General features: G+C 43.9%; 1 protein-coding gene across 1 annotated transcript in view; it reads right to left on the reverse strand.

Annotated features, from left to right (window-relative positions):
- Nucleotides 1–21,267, reverse strand: part of LOC134614587 (lecithin retinol acyltransferase-like) — a 74,055-nt gene extending 52,788 nt beyond the window's left edge. Inside the window, exon 1 of the mRNA XM_063458553.1 lies at nt 20,737–21,267. Within this exon, the coding sequence (XP_063314623.1) occupies nt 20,737–21,267 (531 nt within the window). The remainder of the gene's footprint in view (nt 1–20,736) is intronic.
- Nucleotides 21,268–22,341: the final 1,074 nt, after the last annotated feature.

Below are 22,341 nucleotides of genomic sequence, written 5' to 3' on the forward strand. Positions count from 1 at the left end.
TGATTTGTGATTTCATTAAGCGACTCCCCAAACGGAATCAACCACACTAGTTTACTCGCATAGTTACCATAACGCTGGATACAGCATCTTACTTACTTATCCCACGAGCAGAAAGTTAAGCGTTGTCAAGTTAGCTTATTTTAGTTTATTTTATGTTATGACTATTCTTAAGTAATGCCAATCGTTACCGGATATCGCATAACTCAATTTTATAAAAATTGTGCAAGTTCAATCCTGTACCTCTATGTATAAATGTTTTATGATGCGCTGGAGGACTGCCTTTGGGGTACCTCCCAAGCGACTGTATAAAGCTTCTGCACTACAAAATAAAGAATAAAAAAAAAATAAAATAAATAATAATAATCTAAATAGATAATCACACGTATATCCAATAATTCTCTGAAGATGCCATTGAAGAAATATTGGAATGTAGCTGGGACATTGCATAACGCAAAAGTCATAACTTTGTATTTAAATAATCTGTATCGTGTCCTGAAAGCAGTAGTCCAAGCATCTCCTGTTCTTATACAAATCAAGTTATATGCACACTGCAAGTCAAGTTTAGTAAACACGGTAGCAGAATGTAATCTTTCAATTAATTCAGGAAGCAAAGGTAAAGGATACTAGGCATGTGCATAGGGAAAATTTTCGGTTCGGTTCGGCATTCCGAAATTCGGGATTTTCGCAATTCGGGACTTCGGCACTTCAAGACTTTGGCACTTCAGCACTTCAGAACTTCGGCACTTCAGAAATTTTGCAACTTCGACACTTCAGAATTGCGGGACTTCTCTTGCAGCCGCTTGGTAGATAACTCCCTAATTCCCACGGTATTAGGGAGTTATCTACCAAAAGGCTGAAAGACCTAAATTGTGGGGGCCCTAAACTAGAATGGGGGGGGACCTTATGTCCTCCCCCTGGCCCCCACCTCTGAGCAGTGGGTGGGGGTCCTAAACAAGAATAAGGGGGGGGGGGCCTCGTGTCCTCCCCCCCACCCCTCAGCGCAGGGTTGGGGCCCTAAATAGTAATAAGCTTAAACCCACCAATCAGAATGCTCTGAGCATAATTGCAGGGCGGGGCAAGGCTTTATAAGCCTTCCCCTGCCCTGCAGAGCTCAGTCTGCGCGGAGCCCTCCATGGGTGAAGAAGGATTCGTTTTTTTTTTGCGCTAGTTTTTTTTTATAATTGCTTCGGTTATTACCGTATGTTTTTTTTATTTGGCCTATTTTGGGGCTGAAAATTTTTTTTTTTGTAGTGCTTTGCAAATTTTACAGTTTAACAGAGACATTGCAATTGGTATCAGCAAATGTTAACTGGTAGCACACATTACATGTCTGATTAACTGCACTTTTTCTGAGCTTAAATTATAACATCAAGATATTCATGCTTGTGAAACGTATGGTAGGTGAAGGTAGGTTGCTAAACACAGGCTAAGCATGCTGAGAGAGTATGAGGCTGGTCAAACATGACTAACTATTTAGGCAGAAAATAAGGCTGAAAGGGCCAACTTGACTTGTAAAGTATAGGTATACATGAGACTTCAAAGTGCAAGTTACAGGCTAATTAAAGGGTGAGACATCATCTGTAATATTACTATATAACTTGCTGGGAAATTACTAAAGAGAGTAGACCACTGGTAATGAGTCTGGACAGTATGGTCGTGCATCTCAGTGTATGAGTGAAGTATGAGGAACATAAATTAAATTAATAAAAATAATGGTTTGCGAAAACATATGAGAAGGAAGTAGTGCGGTTTCGGCCTGTGCAGGGGACTACATTGTGCAAGCGATAGGCCCAATGCCAGGCGCAACATATTCCCGTGGATGTCTAGAGCAGAGTGTCGCTAAGTAAACAGGCAGAGCTGACATATAGCTAAACTAAACGTGCAGGTCTAGGCTAATATTCGAATGGCATGTAAGGGTATTGGCCTGGAAATTAGTTTAGTTTTATAACATCACTATTTTATGCGTGTCCACCTAGAATAAGTATGCTAAGCTTAACAGACAAGTAAAATAAAATAAAATAACGTAAACCAGCTTTAACGAGCTGTTTAGAGTCACTGATTGCTGAGAGCCAGGGTGATGTGTCTCCGTGATAGAGGGTGGCATGCGGCTGCTTTGTGGCGAGTCGTCGGCATGCTTCTCTCCCTTCTCTGGCTGGTGTTTACACAATACCTGTGCTGACAATATGAGTCAAGTATGTATACAGTTCCCGGGCAGTCCCAGCTTGTTCGCTCCGCCGGCCCCAGGCCATCTCAAGAGCCTCAGTGCAGATCCCACTGCTCCGGTTTCCCATGCTACCGTAAGCAAAGACTCGGTAAGGTGCTTTTGCTGCTCGTGCTCGAGGTCGCTCCTTCCGAGGATGTGGGTCATGCTCCCGGGTTGTCCTCCTGTGGGCTCTCGGCCCTGAAAGGCAGTAGCGAATGCTGGGCGACTCGGGATAGGACACTGCTTTAAAGCTGGCCCTCTTCTCCCCCGGCTTCCGTGGTCTGCGGGCTGGTCGATTGCTCTGAGGCCTACTAGCCTCTTGGGGCAGATGGCCGGGAGGCGAGTTCCGTCGCTTCATGGTTTGATTCCGCTTCTCCTTAGCTGGTGCCTCTCTGCTCCACAGCTTCTGCCAGAATTAACTAAAGATTGCATCCAGCAGGTCGAAGTTTTCCAGCAGGCCGTGTGTCGTCTTAGTCGGCACCACAGTCGCCATCTTGGTTTTGACTATGTTACAGTGCGTTATATCTGGAGCGGGTAAGTGGTCTGGTTCCTCTTGGCGTCTCGAGACACAGCCCAGCAGATTATTGAGTGTGCCAGGATATCCCTCACCGGCAGGGGGGGAAACGGGGTTGCAAAGCTCTTCAACGTTTCCCAGCAGGATATTTTTCAGGGAGGTCGGCCGCCTCTCCCACGCTTGCATCCGCTGGTAGGCCGCAACTTGCAGTCGGTTTTAGAGTGCCCATCCGAGCACGGCAATCCACCCACTTGAGTCTCGGGGTAGCACCGAGGCTCTGCTGCTCTAATTTGAGAGGATGTGGCGTGTTATGTCCTGTATATGTCGCTTATTTGTAGGTTCCTGCTTGGAGCTCTCGTTTAGTGCGACCAGTCTGCTCCTTTGTCCCTCTAATTTAAGACTATGTCCTCTTGTTGTGGTAGTTTTTCTTCTTTTAAATATAGTCTCCTCCCTTACTGTGTTGATTCCCTTTATGTATTTAAATGTTTCTATCATATCCCCCCGTCTCGTCTTTCCTCCAAGCATGTTAAGATCCTTTAACCTTTCCTGGTAAGTTTTATCCTGCAATCCATGAACCAGTCTAGTAGCCCTTCTCTGAACTCTCTCTAAGGTATCAATATCCTTCTGAAGATACGGTCTCCAGTACTGTGTACAGTACTCCAAGTGAGGTCTCACCAGTGTTCTGTACAATGGCATGAGCACTTCCCTCTTTCTACTGCTAATACCTCTCCCTATACAACCAAGCATTCTGCTAGCATTTCCTGCTGCTCCAATTGCAAAGTTATACACTTCAGGGTAAAGAATGCACAAGCAACTCACATCCTTAATAGTAGTGAGTTAGGGAAAACAACACATGAGAAGGATTTGGGGATCTTTACAGACAACAAACTAGACAAGTTTCAGGGATATAATATTTAATATGTGAGGTAACAACTTCTTGATGCAAGGAGACGCTGCTGGAGAGAGTCTCACACTGCATCTGACTTCCTCTACTATAAATTTATGCTGCGCTCCTACAGCCTGCCTCTTTTCGCTGCAAAAGTAAATTACTTTAACACCCTCATAAGTACACTGTCCCATCAACACAAACACCTATTTTACACTTTTTTTTTATATATTTGATTTTTTATTAATGCCAAAAAGAATGAAAACAAGCAGTAATCACATTTTGATTTACATATTATTCATAAAAAAAAGAAGTAAAGGAAATCCCTTTCCTTCAACCCACTTACATTAGCAACCTTTATTACATTCATTGTCATTGTAAGCATTCATATTAAAAACATTTCCATGTTGCCTTAATAATACGTCTCAAACTTTTGATGCTCTTCTTCACCATTTTCCCCCTTCTTCTATCACCTTGTCCGCCACAAACCTTGCATCTCACTTCACTGAGAAGCTCTCTACAATCAGAGAAGAGATCGCTAATTTATCTCCTTCCCCTACCAATACATCACCCACCCCCACTCCCTCCACCATTCTATACTAATTCGCACCTGCTACAGCAGGAGAGGTTTCTGCTCTGCTACGGTCCTCCCGCCCCACCACCTGTTCCCTCGATCCTATTCCCTCATATCTCATCCACACCCTGTCTCCCTCTCTTGCTCTTACTCTCACTAAAATTTTCAATCTCTCCCTTTCCTCTGGCACATTTCCCTCACCCTTCAAACATGCAACTGTAGCCCCGATTCTGAAAAAGTCCAGCCTTGACCCCAACTCCCCATCCAACTATCTCGCTACAGCCATTTGCCTCCAAGATCGTCGAGAGAGTTGTGTACATCAGACGGACAGACTTTCTCGAATCCAACTCTCTGCTTGACCCCCTTCAGTCTGGCTTCCGCGCTGGTCATTCTGTCGAAACGGCTGTGACCAAAGTATCTAATTTAATTGCTGCTAAATCTCGAGGCCATTACTCTATCCTAATTCGTAATTTTGGTTTATGCGATACTGCTCTCTACTGGTGCTCCTCCTACCTCTCCCAGCGCTCTTTCAGTGTTTCTTTCTCTGACTCTGCCTCTTCCCCCCCAACCACTCTCTGTCGGCATCCCCCAAGGTTCTGTCCTTGGTCCCCTACTGTTCTCTATCTATACTGCCTCTCTTGGTAAACTCATCAGCTCCTTTGGCTTCCGTTATCATTTCTTTGCGGATGACATGCAAATCTACCTGTCCTCTCCTGATCTCTCTCCGCCCATCTTGACTTGTGTCTCTGACTGCCTCTCTTTGATTTCCAACTGGATGGCTGCTCACTTCCTTAAACTCAACCTATCACAAACAGAACTTCTGGTCTTTCCTCCCTCAAGTGTTCCTACTCCCTTGTCCATCTCCCTCCAAGTCAACGGCGCTACCATCACCTCTACCTCGCAGGCTTGCTGACTGGGTGTTCTTTTTGACTCCAACCTCTCCTACACCCCTCATGTCCAATCAATCGCCAAATCCTGTCGCTTCAAAAACATAGCGCGCATCTGCCCCTTTTTAACCCCGGATGACGCTAAGGTGCTGGTCCATGCTCTTGTTTGCTCTCGCCTTGACTACTGCAATACCCTTCTAAGTGGTCTTACATGTTCCCAGATTGCACCGCTGCAATCTATAATGAATGCGGCGGCGATGCTCATTTTCCTGTGCGCTCACACCTCCCACGCCTCCCCGCTCTGCACTGCATTGGCTTCCAGTTACATATAGGGCTTAATTTAAAATTCTGGTGCTTGCTTACAAGTCCCTACATAATGCTCCTCCAACCTACCTATCCTCCTTAATACACAAGTATGTCCCGTCGAGGCCCCTACGCTCTGCCAAAGACCTACTCTAACATATTCTTCCTCACCTTGCGGCCAGCATCTGCATGAATAACACTTGCGACATGTTAATGGACGCCTGCCACTGCGGATCCACGGGCAATTATACCCCCACGTCTGCTCACGTGAATGACAACGTTGGCGTGCACGTGACGTCACGCACGCAATGCGCGTGCAAGTTTTGGGGTCAAAGAGTGATTCCAATCGGAAAGGTAAAGCAGGTATAAAAACCTAGAATTACCTTTCCTCATTGCCCTGTCGTGGTTTCCCTGGTGGTTGTCTGAGAGTGCGTTCCTGATTCAAGTGTCTTCTGTTTTTTGACTTTGGCTTTGATTTTGACTTCCCTGTATTTCTGGTATCCCTGACTTTCCTTTATCGTTGTGTCCCTTTCTGTGTCCCCTAACCTCGGCTAGCACCCTGACTATTCTTTGGTACGTTAGTCCGGACATTCTAAGGCCCGGTAATAGATTACCTATTAGTCCTCTGTGTAACACAATTCTACGTGCTGGATCATCTAGTAATCCTGACATTACGACATGGCCATAGATCCTGTACAATTGTGTCAGCTGCTTGCGAAAGGAAGTTAGAGGAGAATGATCACCGCATGGATCAATTTGCCCAGGTCTTCCGTACGCTTCTCACCGAACAGCACATCTGCAACCTGCAGCTTCTCCTACTGTATCACCTCTGCCTAGTGTACCTCCACCTATAGTACACAAGGCACCTACTATCTCCCTATGCCCCCCCTCCCCTGCATTTTGATTGTAATATTCAAGAATGCCGGGGATTCCTTAACCAAATAGAGTATCATTTTAAGGCATCACCAGGATCGTTTCCCACAGACAGAGCTAAAATTGATTACCTGATGAACCAACTAAAAGGTAAAGCTTTAGCTTGGGCCAATCCATTATGGGAGAGTAATAAGAGTGTGGCATACAATTACCAGGAATTCCATATGGAATTTAAACTTACGTTTGAACCATTAGGCAGGGAGGGTGACGCCTCTACTGCCCTGATGCACATCAGACTAAGGGTCTATCTCAGAGTATGCCATAGAATTTCGTACCTTGGCTTCCGAGGTAGACTGGACTAACAGTGGGCTAATCTCTGCATTTAAAAAGGGACTATCTGAAACTATTCTAGATAATATTGCCGGCAAAGATCTACCCAAGAACCTTAATGAGTTTATCACATTTGTTATGCAAATTGACAATAGACTAAGAACCAGAGAAGCTACTAGAAACAAGACCAGACGCATGACTATGCCTTTAGCACCCCGTTTCTTTAAACCTGTTTTCCCTGACTATCCTGTACAGCCCGAACCTGAATCCATGCAGTTGGGGGTCACTAGACTGTCGGAGGCCGAGAGACAATATAGGAGAAAAGAAGGCCTATGTCTATACTGCGGTAGAAAAGGACATTTGAGAAGTAATTGTCCCATTCGTCTGGAAAACTACCGCACCTAAGCACATGGGCGTAGGAACCGGGGGGGATGGGGGGGACGCATCCCCCCCAGCAAATCATGCGGGGGGGGACAGGTAATGGGGAAATCCCCCCCAGCTCCGCCGGCCCCCCTTCTGCTGCAGCCGCCCGGGCTGGTGCGTCCATGAGGGCGCACCGCCCGGGCGCAGCCAGAGGAGAGGGGCTGACAGGAGGGAAGCGCTCAGCGCTCCCTCCTGTCACTCCCTCAATGTAGCGTGGCCGAGCCCTGTATAGTCCGCCGGTACAGGGAGAACCTGTCTCCTGTACCCGGCCGGACTAAAAGGAAGTGAACACTGAGTGTGCACTTCCTGTTAGTCCGCCGGATACAGGAAACAAAAGCTCCCTGTACCCGCGGACAGTACACAGCTCGGCCACGCTACAACACAGGTAGGGGAGGGGGGAAGAAAGAAACAAGGAGGGGGGGGGGAGATAAAGAAACAGGGAGGGGGGGATAAAGAAACAGGGAGGGAGGGGGGGGATAAAGAAACAGGGAGGGAGGGGGGGGATAAAGAAACAGGGAGGGAGGGGGGATAAAGAAACAGGGAGGGGGGGTAAAGAAACAGGGAGGGGGGATAAAGAAACGGAGGGGGGATAAAGAAACGGGGGGGGGTAAAGAAACAGGGAGGGAGGGGGGGAATAAACAGGGAGGGGGGGATAAAGAAACAGGGAGGGGGGGATAAAGAAACAGGGAGGGAGGGGGGGATAAAGAAACAGGGAGGGAGGGAGGGGGGATAAAGAAACAGGGAGGGAGGGGGGGATAAAGAAACAGGGAGGGAGGGGGATAAAGGAACAGGGAGGGAGAGGGGGGAAAGAAACAGGGAGGGGGGGAGAAAGAAACAGGGGGGAGAAAGAAACAGGGAGGGAGGGGGGGAGAAAGAAACAGGGAGGGAGGGGGGGAGAAAGAAACAGGGAGGGAGGGGGGGAGAAAGAAACAGGGAGGGAGGGGGGGAGAAAGAAACGGAGGGAGGGGGGGAGAAAGAAACAGGGAGGGAGGGGGGGAGAAAGAAACAGGGAGGGAGGGGGGGAGAAAGAAACAGGGAGGGGGGGGGAGAAAGAAATAGGGAGGGGGAGAAAGAAACAGGGAGGGGGGGAGAAAGAAACAGGGAGGGGGGGGAGAAAGAAACAGGGGGGAGAAAGAAACAGGGAGAGGGGGAGAAAGAAACAGGGAGGGGGGGAGAAAGAAACAGGGAGGGGGGGGAGAAAGAAACAGGGAGGGGGGGGAGAAAGAAACAGGGAGGGGGGGGAGAAAGAAACAGGGAGGGAGGGGGGGAGAAAGAAACAGGGAGGGAGGGGGGGGAGAAAGAAACAGGGAGGGAGGGGGGGAGAAAGAAACAGGGAGGGAGGGGGGAGAAAGAAACAGGGAGGGAGGGGGGGAGAAAGAAACAGGGAGGGAGGGGGGAGAAAGAAACAGGGAGGGAGGGGCGGAGAAAGAAACAGGGAGGGAGGGGGGAGAAAGAAACAGGGAGGGAGGGGCGGAGAAAGAAACAGGGAGGGAGGGGCGGAGACAGAAACAGGGAGGGAGTAGGGGGAGGCAGAAACAGGGAGGGAGTAGAGGGGAGACAGAAACAGGGAGGGGGGGAGACAGAAACAGGGAGGGAGCGGGGGGGGAGAAAGAAACAGGGAGGGAGGGGGGGCACACACACAATCACACAATCATGCAATCCTTACACACACAGAAACACACAATGCATTCCGTACACACACTCAATGCACCCCGTACACACACTCAATGCACCCCTTACAGACGCACACACTGCATCCCGTACATACACAGAATCACACCTTGCAGCCCTTACACATACAAACACAGATTCACACAATGCATTCCTTACACACATATTAGGACATCCCCTACACACTCCACCCCCTGTGAACAAACTCATTGGTGGAACGTGAAGGTGGACCCTGGGACCCAGACCTTGAGCTGTGTAAAGGGCCCCCAAAAATGGAGCCGATTCCCGTTCTCACAGAACATTGATTTTTGGGACCACAGTTACAAACAGCCTCCAGAGAGCCTGTTCTACACCAGACCAGTGGAGCCAGACTGCAGCTAGAGCCCATCATCATCCTCATCTGGTTGTAAGTAGGAAATCTAGCATATTATTCGTGGCACTAATCTCTAATTTACCTCACATTAAAGAAACACTATAGTCCCCAGAACCACTGCAGCTTAATGTAGTGGTTCTGGTGTCTATAGCCTGTCCCTGCAGACTTTTTAATGTAAACACGGCGGCACTCCAGCACTGGCGTTAGTTAACATGGCAGAAAAATAATTGGAAAGGGTTAGGGGGGCTACTAATAAGGATAGGGGGAGAGAGGTAGGTAGAAAAATAATTGGAAGGGTTTAGGGGGGGCTACTAATATGGATGGGAGGAGGGGGGAGGTAGAAAAATTATTGGAAGGGGTTAGGGGAGTACTAATATGAATGGAAGAGGTAGGGTGGGTTATAATATGCATGGAAGGGGTTAGGGAGGTACTAATATGCATGGAAGGGGTAGGTGGGGTTATAATATGCATGGAAGGGGTTAGGGGGTACTAATATGCATGGAAGTGGTTAGGGGGTTACTAATATGCATGGAAGGGGTAGGGGGTTAAAATGCGTGAAAGGGGTAGGTGGGGTTCTTTTGTGCATGGAAGGGGTATGGGTGGTTCTAATATTCATGGGAAGGGTAGGGGTGGTTCTAATCAGGAGGATCCCGGCGCTGTATACGGGTCAGTAAAACCCCTTCCTTGTAGTGACCCTTTAATGTTATTATTTAATAATTTATATAGCGACTGCAAATTCCGTAGCGCTGTACAATGGGATAAACAACTCCTAGTTTACGGAATAAGAATATACCCGGCGAGTAAAAATGCTATCCCCCCCAGATTTTTTTGGGTTCCTACGCCCATGCCTAAGCACCTTAAGGGGACCGGTCTTAGATGTAATGGAGACGTCCTCTGAAAAGAATAAAAATAGATTTCTCCTTGATATTTCGATTAACCTTGACAAAAATAACTTTTCATGCAAAGCCCTGATGGACTCAGGTGCTGCTGGAAATTTCATTGATGTTCAATTTGTTAAAGGTAATGCTATACCTGTCAAGGAGAGACTATCCCCTCTAGCTGTGGAGGCTATAGATGGGAGACCACTCTTACAACCATTAATTACTCACGAAACCTTACCCATTAGTATGTCCATTGGTGCCTTACATAAGGAAGATATAACATTTCAGGTTATTGCATTCCCTTCCTGTCCTATCATATTGGGCTTTCCTTGGCTTAGCAAGCATAACCCTCATATTGACTGGGCTATTGGGGAAATATTGGAATGGGGTAAGGATTGTGATGAAAGGTGCATATTACATATCACCAAGAGACTGGGCACTATTGAATTACCCACTATTACTCCTCAAACCCCCGCAGTTCCCATACAATACCAGGACATTAACCCCTTAAGGACCAAACTTCTGGAATAAAAGGGAATCATGACGTGTCACACATGTCATGTGTCCTTAAGGGGTTAAGGAAGTATTTAGCAAAACCCAGTCTAATGTTTTACCTCCTCACAGACCATATGACTGTTCCATAAACTTACTACCCGGCGCTATGCCACGTAAGGGAGCAGTTTATCTAGACAGTTTGACACTGAGTCTATACAGGAACAGGAAACATCCCCTATCATTCCCCCTGAATGTATCATTGCTTCTATTCTTTCTTTCTTTGTCTTCTCCACTGTTTGGCACCATCATGGAGGCTCAGTCTCAGGCACCCTGCAGTAAACCACAAGACAAACTATTCGTTCAATTGGACGAAAGGGTAAATGTCATGAAAGTGTTCCATAACAATGTGACTGCTGAACACCCAGGAATTAATAAATCCACATCCGCAATCATGAGATCATTTTGGTGGGATTCCCTCAGAAAGGATGTTAAGGAGTATGTGCAGGCCTGTTCTGTTTGTGCGGTTTCTAAAGTACCTCATACACTCCCTTGTGGCTTGTTGCAACCTCTTCCTGTTCCTGAGGTTCCATGGTCCCACTTGTCCATGGATTTCATTGTCGATCTTCCTAGTTCTAATGGTTATAGCACTATTCTCATGGTTGTTGACCGTTTTCCTAAAATGGCTCATTTCGTTCCACTCAAAAAATTGCTGTCATCACAAGACCTGGTGCTGATCTTACGTGAGATTGTCCGTTTGCATGGCATTCCTCACAATATTGTGTCTGACAGAGGTTCTCAGTTTGTGTCCCCGTTCTGGAGGGCTTTCCATAAGCAATTCGGGATTCAATTATCTTTTTCATCCTCTTACCACCGCCAGACTAATGGTACGGCTGAGAGGGCTAACCAGACTTTGGAATTATATTTGCGTTGTTTCGTTAATAGCACTCAACTAGGAACAATGCTGACCATGACTCCTCTGGACATAGCTCGTTTTTTGTTAATAATGGCCGGCATCCTACTGTCCTCCTGGCTGTTTTTTCTGACACGGCTATTCCTGGTTTGGATGACCGTCTTGCTTCTATTCGTGATACCTGTGGTAGTGGTTGTCCGAGAGCGCGTTCCTGATTCAAGTTTCTTCTGGTTATTGACTTTGGCTTTAATTCTGACTTGTCTGTATTTCTGGTATCTCTGACCTCTGGCTTTCCTTTATCGTTGTGTCCCTTTCTTTGTCCCCTGACCTCGGCTAGCACCCTGACTATTCTTTGGTACATTAGTCTGGCCATTCTAAGGCCCAGTAATACTTTACCTATTAGTCATCTGTGTAATACAATTCTACGTGCTGGATCATATAGTAATCCTGACACCTACGTATATCCTCTGCCCGTACTCCCAACTCTAATGCTCGCCTCCAAGACTTCTCCAGGGCTGAACTCCCTTCCCTTCTCTGTAAGACTTTCACCCAGTCTCCACTCATTCCAAAAATCATTGAAAAATCACTTCTTCAAGAAAGCATATCAATTAAACTGTTAGCAGTTTTTTATCCCCCACCCCCCATTACTCCTCTCCTGAAACTGTCAAAAATTACCTACTAAGCCCTCAGTGAATACTTTTCTAACAACCTACTTCGTACCCCTACTTTTACCCTTTGTGTCACTATACCCCACTACCTCTAGAATGTAAGCTCAGTGAGCAGGGCCCTCCATCTCTCTGTTCCTGTACGTCCAGTTTGAATAGAGTAAGGAGCACAACCATAAATCTTTATATATATGAAAAAATCTTTATTAAATGGGTATATACTATAGGACTGTCTCTTTAAATATTATCCACAGAGATACAAAGTCATGCTATTCAAAAGCATTTACCAGAAAAACAATGCTATAGGCAGATATAAACGCTCAATGCGTAATAAATGAATGAAAGAAATATCATGCAAACAGTCCACTATAATACTAGTATAATGAAAACCCAGACATATAAAAAAATGCAACAAACCATACCAAATTCAGTGAGAAGTAGGGACAGAGCCAATCAAAAAAAAAAAAAACAACGTTTCGGCTGAAAAGCCTTTGCCAAGGGAGCATGTTGAGAAACTAAGTTCTCCCATTATATACCCACAAGAAACACCAAAATTAAAAACACCTGAAAGTAATGGGTGGCCACCCATGGTGATTGAGATCCTCACAACCATCAAACACCTGTTTATGGTCACCAAGGAAATCAAGTATATACACACCTATCATACACATATAGCATCAAGAAGAGTTGCAAATAAATATAATAGTACAAATCAAATTAAAGACATCCATATATGCATGCATTAAAGACAGTAACAGATCATCATCAGTGCCATGGTAAGTAATACTGTAAGAAATAAATCCTATTACAAATAACAGCATATTCAATTGAACAGACCAAAGGTCTTCACATGAACAAAAAGTAAAGCATATATTACATACATATAAAAGAAATCAACACACCTAGAACAGAGATCAGCCTGTACGTCCAGTTGTCTGGTTACAATTACATGTCTGTTAGTCCACCCATTGTACAACGCTACGGAATCTGATGGCGCTATATAAATCATAAAATAATAATAATAATTTTGGGGCCGCATCCTACTGACTTGTGCAAAATTGGAAAGTGCTTCAAACTGGACTTTTTGCCTTCTTTTCGAACAATGCCTGGTACTGCCTTGGAGGCCTGATCAAGGATTTGTCTTGATTACCCTTTATGGCCTAGTAGGGTTGGTGAAGCAGCTAATCACCCGTCCTTGAAGTTCAAACAATTTCAGCTGGCCCCCTCCTTCCACCTTTGAACCAGTGGGGGTTATCCTGGTCTCTTACAGCTTTGATTTTGGCCTGGCTATACAGCACAGCCTCCACACTTCAGTCCGTGCAATCCATCTGCTTTGCCTTACCTAGGATGCAGCAACTCATGGAGAACTTGACAGGCCATATTCAATGCATTGCATCACTGTCATCTTCGAAGAAGCTGTAGCATGGTACAGTAACTGCAGTTCTGTTCCAGGATCATATCCATCGCTTGGAACATATGGACTGGACAAAATAGTGTCATTGCTTGTCATTGTTCCTGGAGGCTGGCTGGTAGCTATTTTACCTGCATACTACATCGCAGCACATGGGTGTCTGGCTATGGTTTCTTAGTGACCCTTTTTGTTCACTTTGGTGTCCAGCTCTCAACTGGGTATTGGTTAAATGCAATGGAGAACTCATGGAACATGTTCTTTCCATTCCTACTGTGGCAATTTAGATTAGTTGCTGAGGCTAGATGCAATTTCCAGATTTTTTTTTTTTTGTTTAATTTCTTATTTTATTTTTTATACATTATTATTGATACAAAAAGCAAGGGTGGAACAGCGCTACAATAACTGATCACAAAGGGGCTGCACACCTGAAAAGGAAGGTAACCCTCAAAACCTTCAAGAATGGGGGGGCGGGGCCTGACAGCCAAGATGGCAGGACGTGCTCCATGAGGGCTCTCATACCAACGAGCACAAAAACGCTTAGCCTGACCAATCCAACCATGCTAGAAGCACAGAATGCCCATAACCCGATCCAGGGCCACACAGGGAACAGGATGATATCTGTCCCACATCGACACACAAAACGAGCATCCAAACTAGCCACGAGGTCTACACCGGAGCGGGGCCTGAGGCCTGGGGGAGGCGGCCGATCCCCCGACACGGGACCTGCTCATAAGACTCACTTAGATGCTGCCCCGCTACCTCCCCCTCTGGACCGGCGGGGGATATCCCGGTCCTCGCTGGGAACGATTACCCCCACAATGCGGCACAACCAAGCGACCAAACCCGCAAACGCACGGGACTACAGGGGCCTACACAAGATGGCGGCACAAAACAACTGCATCAGACCACCCAAGCACACCTTAGAATTCTTTGACCAGCTCTGCACTAGCCTCTGGACATTGCTCCACACAAAGGGTTGGCACTTCAAGCTGGTGATGCAAAAGGTGGCAGCATGGATCTGCCCAGCTACCCGACGCCACCTGAGCAGAGGCCCACCCCGAGCCCCCAGAGCAGCCTCCAGACAGTGCCAACCTCGGAGTTCAAAACGGCGGGGAACGGCGAAGTGCCTCCCGGACTCCAGCATCCACCCGCACACATACCAGCGAGAGACCAAGCCTTCACGAACCACATACTGCTCAGCAGCACCGGAATCCTCCAGCCAAAGAAGCACAACCTTGTGCTCATACGCCCGAATAGACGGCCACAAGGCTTACCTTAAAGCAACCTCCGCTTACCTCCGGGACATACAGGCGACAGACTCTTGCTGCTGCACCAACTCCGCAAGTACCCAAGGCCCACCTGTCAAGCCTCCAGAGCCGGCATCGGCTGAATAGGATGACATGCACCGGAGTTGGACTATGCTCCTGCAGGCCCAATAACAGGAACAATACATGGTCCTACTGTACAGGTTGTAACGAACGCTATGCCCTCCTGTATACTGTTGCCGAGACTAGCCACCGCATTGTACATAGTTTGACCACTTTAGTGTACACCTGCTCGTTAGCCATGCTCCTCTTTTTGTTATGTTAGCATGCTATGGAAACTTACATGTTGCACTGGTATATTAAGATTAATGGTATCCTATATGGGTTAAACCATGAACCCCACTCATTGGGCACACACCCAGACAACCAGCCTATAGTTACTAGCATGGTAAAACCTCTGTCTGCTTGCTGACCTATGTGTATACCCATTCTAGGGCCTGTTAAGCCTTAAGTATCGGCTTGCAAGTGTACCCCATACTGATGAATACCATTACTCAATCTGTCGGTACTGCACCTCTTGCAAAATCACTGCCGTTGCTTCATACATTTGATTGCCTCAACCGCTCACACATTTTGTGTCTGGCTATTCTTCACTAACTGGGCAACCCAGGCCTGTTTAAATTTAAAAGTGTTGGTTTATTTTTAGTTTAAAAACGTGCTATCAGTGCCTTAAGCGCACACCTATACTCGTATAGGCTGGTCTCCAGGATACCTACAATACACTACTGCTAGCGTGTACCCAGCCTGTCATACACTACTGCTGGCAAGTCCCCAGCTTGTCATACACTACTGCTGGCAAGTCCCCAGCCTGTCTATCACAAGACACAATCTTGTAATGCACTAATGCTAACAATTACTCAGCCTGTTTAACACAAGACACTAGCTTGCACTTCATTACGGTTTCTCATTTAGATTAGAATACTTAATTGAATGCATCAGTTATATTACGCTTGTTAAAAAAATGTGCAATCACTCATGCCACAGTCTAACCTGTCTACTTCTATGTACACTGTTGCGGAGTTTGACTATGTCTTGTACTCACCTGCACAATAAAAATAAAGAATTAAAAAAAAAAAAAAAAAACCTTCAAGAATGAATCGAACAAACAGAACAAAGGATACAGATAGCGCCAAAATAAAGACAATAGTGTAATAAGTAATTAAAAAGGTACCAAGTAAAAAAGATAAAAAGGTCCTTTTGAGGTCTTAAAAGTCTTCAAATGTTGGATAAGATGTCTACGGAGTGATATCACACATCAACGGCATATGCAAAAGAGAACATCGGAGACCAATAGTGCAGTATTGTGAGTCTATGTACTATAGACAACATAAAAATAAAAATTGCCAACTCACGTTTTTCAGAGCTCTAACCATCTCTCGGTAAAACAGCTTACAGTGGTATTTAAACTTCCCACTTGTAGGATATCCCTTTGCAAACAGCTGTATACATGAGATGGAAGAAGGGCAAGAGCTAACAGAAGATCCCTCCAGTTCCATGTATCCAGTAATGAAGATCCTGCAGTGGTTGATCTATCGGATGACACGGAGTCCAACAATGAATAGTCTGATGAGCTGATACTTCCCTCTGCTGGATGAATTATTCAGTGAGGATGGAGAGTATCTAGAGTCCAAGTTTGCTTTAAATGGCAAGGCACTTCTTGTTACCATCATGCACTGTCTTATACCTATGGTGAAATGCACGGTAACTCCTGTAACCTACAATGGAAAGCATGGCACTTCTTCCTCTTGCCGTGTGTTTTAAAGGTGTGTTAGCTCTAAAGACACGGGGAATCTTGTGAAAAACGATGGCAAGATGAATGCAGCATGCCATCAGAAAATACTGGCAGATAATTTGCATTCTTTTGCACGAAGGCTGCGCATGCAATGCTCTTGGACTTTTCAGCATGACAATGACCCTAAGCGCAAGGCCAAGTTGACCTTCCAGTGGTTACAGCAGAAAAAGGTGAAGGTTCTGGAGTGGCCATCACAGTCTCCTGACCTTAATATCATTGAGCCACTCTGGTAAGATCTCAAATTTGCAGTTAATGAAAGACGACCAAAGACTTTGCATGACCTGGAGGCATTTTGTCAAGATGAATGGGCATACCCTCTGCAAGAATTAGTGGCCTCAGACAACTATTACAAAAGACTGCACGCTGCCATTGATGCTAAAGGGGGCAATACACAGTATTAAGAATGAAGGGTATGCAAACTTTTGAACAGGGGTCAATTCATTTTATTTCTTTGTTGCCATGTTTTGTTTTATGATTGTGCCATTCTGTTATAACCTACAGTTGAATATGAATCCCATATGAAATAAAAGAAATGTGTTTTGCCTGCTCACTTTTGTTTACTTTAAAAATTGTACATATATTACCAATTCCCCAAGGGTAAGCAAACTTTTCAGCACAACTGTAGCTTGTAAAATGGATGAATAGCTGCATAGATTTCTACTGCATTGCATTTGCTGTATGCTCTACATTTATCGTAACAAAATAATCATTGAAAAAATAAATGAAAATGTTGTCTGCAAAGCAACATATACACAGTTATTGTGTTACAGTATGCTTATATGCTAGATAGGCATACCTTGCTTCAAATACATGTTATGCTAATATTTTTTCAATCAAAATGCGCCTGTAGATAAACGGTTACTATTAAATGTCAATACAATATATCTTACAAAATGTATTTTAACAGAGGAAGATCACTTTTGTACATTTTTAAATTTATGTTATTACCGCCTGTTTCCCAACGTGAATTGTTTATCTAAAGTAGATGAGGTTTCTTTAGGATGGATACCATTTTCATTCTATATGATGTCTCACTGCTATAAATTTCATGAAATTAATACATTTAATGCCAATAGCCTTCTTGCTGACAAACAGATAAACAAATTAAAAAACAAACACTAAAGTGAGAAATATTTAAATAAAGAGTGATTTTCAAATATAAGTCCAAAGTAGCCAAACTGGAAAACGTCTTCAATTCAGTTATACTTCTAATTTGGCCACTTTGGCCTTAAATATGAAATTCCCTTTTAATGGATTCTGAAATCCCAATAAATTCCAGTACTAGACAGACCTAAATAAAATTAGATTTCACATAATACTGCATTTATGTTTTCTGTCAGTGTCTGAGCTGGCAACAAAAATTGTCAGTGTAGAGCCACCAACATATGATTTAGCATTGCTAAAACCAAGTACCATCATGTGGACAAACAATCTTACTACAACAGAAAACATTCTAAAAAGATTAGGAGACAGGAGTGAAGTTATTTTCAAGAGGGAAGTGATTTTTAAGGGTCTGTAAGAGTGCAACAAATCAGCACTTATGCATAAGCTGGTACTGGAAATACTGAAAACATAAGTGGCTTAATTTATAAAGCTGAAATTATAGTAAAGTGAAAGTGGAATTTGAAAATGTGGGCAAAATAGCGTATTTAAAAAAAAAAAATTCCAATTCAGCTATGGTCACAGCATTGCTATTTTAGCCCCAATTTTGTAATCTGGCTTTCAATTCACTGCAATTTGTTGTTAAGTAAATAAAACCCAGTCTTGCAATACGTTTTGTTCTGTTCTGTAATATATACCGTATTTATCTGCGTATAACACGCACCGGCGTATAACACGCACCTCATTTTAAGAAGGAAATTTCCCCCCTCCCATAGTATTCCCCCCCTCATCCCATAGTGTTCCCCCCTTTCCATAGTATTCTCCACCCCCTCCCATAGTATTCTCCACCCCCTCATCCCATAGTGTTCCCCCCTTTCCATAGTATTCTCCACCCCCTCCCATAGTATTCTCCACCCCCTCCCATAGTATTCTCCCCCCCCATAGTATTCTCCACCCCCTCCCATAGTGCCCCCCCCTCCCATAGTGTACTTTCCCTCCTCTTGTCCCATAATTACTTACCTGTCTTGAAGCGTAGGCCTGCTTCACAGCGCGCACCGCGGTACTGGAACTTCAATTTCAGGTTCCGGTGGGACTGAAAGGAAGTGTGCACACTTCCTTTCAGTCCCGCCGGAAACCGGAACCTGAAATTGAAGTTCCAGTACCGCGGTGCGCGCTGAACACCGGCCCACGCTTCAAGACAGGTAAGTAAATATGGGAGGAAAAGTGCGTGTTATATGCCGATAAATACGGTATATTCAGATTTTTGCAAAGGGGAAGTAATTGTGATTTTCCACGGCCAATTCAATCTTACAACACCCCTGTGGTCCTAACCTAAATCCTAAATCGAGCAAGAAAAAACACTTTAAGCGTTACTCCCTAAACTGTGAATTATGAGGAAAGACCAAGGAAAGACCAATACATTTTAGGCAAAACTAGTTGAGCTTATGTGATAGGGAAGGTGTATATTTCTTCAATATACCAACTTTATCCTAACATTTTAAATTAGTTGATCAGATCCAAAGAATTAATTTTTTGTAATTAAACTAAACCAATCTTTCAATAGGCTAAAATAAGTAATATACAACTATAAATGTATGTAAATATACTTTTCTGTCTATAGCAGCTGTTGGTTGTTAAAATATGGTTGCTTCAACTAAATTTAATTTGTCAGACTATCAACAAAAATGTTTTTTTCAGCTATTTCAGACAGCAGCATGTGGACAATGAAATTAGCAAGTCAGTGTCACAGAATAGGTTTGCCCTGATTGGAGAAGCATCCCCAAGCAGGGCAAATCAAAGAAGACTGTGAGCTGACTGCGAGCATACCAGAAGTAAGTGTTACTGAAACGTTACACCCACCTTTGTGAGTCATGATAGATTCAATCATAGGAATACTCCAAGCACTTAGTGGGTCTGCAGGGTCCCCACTGCCACATTCTCTCCAGTCGGCAGTTCTCCATACTGTGCTATGCCTGGCAGTGCAGGAGGACACTTATTGGCTAAGAGTGGTCAGCTGTTGACCTCATGCAAATAGCTGGTTCTTAAAGACAGGACTTAGTTCAGTGGGTCTAATGAAAGCTCCTTCCAGGACCTTCTGTCTCTAGGGAAAGGAGGCAATCGGAGTCTGGTAGACCCCACATAAGTTCAAAGGGCAAAATGGTGTTGCACTCAAGGGTAATGGGAAAAACAGCCAGTGCACTACCTGGTACTCTGTGGTAGAGGCCCACAACCTCCAAATAGAAGTATCAAAATATAGAATCCACGGTGCACTTTACTTGTTGAACCCGTGGATTTCATATTTTTATCCCACATAAGGTGTCAAGATGCTGTGCGATAATCATTCTGTCTTATCAGCATCTTGATATGCCACACCTGTGAGGTGGGTGGATTATCTCGGCAAAGGAGAAGTGCTCACTAACACAGATTTAGACAGATTTGTGAACAATATTGGAGAAAATAGCCCATTTGTGTACATAGAAAAAGTCTTAGATCTTTGAGTTCAGCTCATGAAAAATGGGGGCAAAAACAAAATTGTTGCGTTTATAATTATGTTCAATGTACTATGACTACTGCCCTGTGATGGCATCAGGACACTAAATGCACTGGAACCACTACAGTAAGACTCATACTTCAAAGCCCTCATAATCCCAAGCACTACCCCCTAACCCACCCCTAAACCCCCACAAACCATACTCTTACCTTTTTGTCTTATATCAAGGTCTCTTGGCTGCAGTTTAGTTGCATTTCAGATAAAAACATAGTAGGGACCCATTCAAACCAGTGCGGTTTCAATTTAGTGTATAATGGATAATGTAAACCTCTCAGCTGTACTGAAGAGAACGGAGCTTAGCTTGGCATGTAGTGAATAAACTTTTCTATGTATTGCTATAATTTGAATTTATAATATAATGCGCAAGTATGCCTTGTGAACTATAACATAAAATGTAAAAAAAAATACTTATGTCCTACTATATTTAATATAGTATAGTATATATAATATTGAAATGCCTCACGTGTTACATTTTTTTTTTACATAAGGCATAAAGTGAGGCATTTCAACATTTTAATGGAAACAATCTTCTTAATAGTCATTTATTAACCTTATTAGAACTATTTACCTTCTCAGTTTGAATGCTCACAGGGATTCCATATCTGCAGTTAGTCACAAAATGTTCACAGTTGTCCCACAACAAGCTGTATGATGTATCTCCCATCAGTTTTTCAGCTCTCTGAGCAACTTCTTCATTAGAAAGAGGTTTATTTCTCATACTCTGGTCCATTTGATTAACTATAATACTTCCACCATAAGCAAAATCCTGCAGAGCATCCACTCTGACACTAGCCACTTTTGCAATGACGCCCAAGATCAATCTTGTGTTGGTCACCACTTTTTGATATTGAGACTTGTCATTAGAAATAGCTGGAAGAATATCAGGTATCAAATGTGCAACCCGATTGTCTCCCAAGTAGATGCCAAAATGAATGAAAAGAGTTCTTGGAACTTCCAATAGATCACCTCTTTTGTAAAGTGATATATCATAATTGTTGCCATTTTTCTCTATTGCTGATTTACAGTGTGCCTTACGTTTTATAAAGAAAAATATATTGTCCAAAAGAAAAGACAATACATCCAATACTAAATTCTTCATCGTGTATGATTTGATTGAAGTTCCTTTTTTCGCTTTAACAAAGTTGCATTGTAAGGATTAACAAATGCTGTATATTATCTGGACATGTGGGTTGGGACTTGTGTCTTAAAAACTAAATAGGATTGGCTGCAATGTAGGCAGGTCTTGGAAACAAGTTTGAATTCTGCTAAGTATACTTAATGAGCAACACCCTGTTTACAGTGTTATTATAACATTAACCCTTCCACCTACAGAACATAACATCTTCAGCACAGAATGATACTGCAGCTGCACATTGCTTAGTATGTTTCAGGAGATAAGTACAATGTGCTATTATAAGCAATTTTGATTTAAAACAACAACGGTTAGGAGGACATATTGTAAAAAGTATTTGTAATGAGTGACCTTTCCAATTTGTATATTCTGAGATTTGTGACAAGCAAGTTTAGGACAAAATTGCACAGTTGGAAAACCAGAATTGGAGTTTTTTTCCCTAGTTGTTGACTGTGACCAAATCTTAATCTGTATTTTCCTTGTCATTTATTCACAATTTCTAGTGTTGCGAATAACCCAAAATGTGTCACTGACGTCTTAATTATTTTGTCATGTGTATGTGTTGGATAGTAAATACAAAGAAGATGAACTTTACCAAAATCATGAGTAGGAAAACCAGTCCACTATGTAAGACCAAAGGTGGAAGTAGGAATGTGAACTCTTCAGAACAGATAGTATTGTCAACAGGCATACTAAAAGATGAGAAAATATGTCACAAGAGAGGAAGTGAGAAATGCAAGCTAAGAAGTGTTCAAAGAAAAACAGTACATGACAAAGAAATGGGATTAAACAGGGATGGGAAAAGAATTATATAAAACTGATTCCAAAGGAGGAGAATAAAGAGAAAGGGTGGCAGGAATAGGCTGAAAATATAGCATGGGAAAATAGTAAGCCTATAAATCTCAACAGGGGAGTACCTGGAGCATTTGACTCCCCACCCCCCTGCCTAAAAAATGTAAAAAAACACCCGCACATTTTTTTGTGTACAGTGTTTCTCCGAAAATAAGACCGGGTCTTATATTAATTTTAGTCACACAAAAC

Source organism: Pelobates fuscus, chromosome 6 (assembly GCF_036172605.1).
Source record: "Pelobates fuscus isolate aPelFus1 chromosome 6, aPelFus1.pri, whole genome shotgun sequence".
In the NCBI taxonomy this organism is placed as follows: Eukaryota; Metazoa; Chordata; class Amphibia; order Anura; family Pelobatidae; genus Pelobates; species Pelobates fuscus.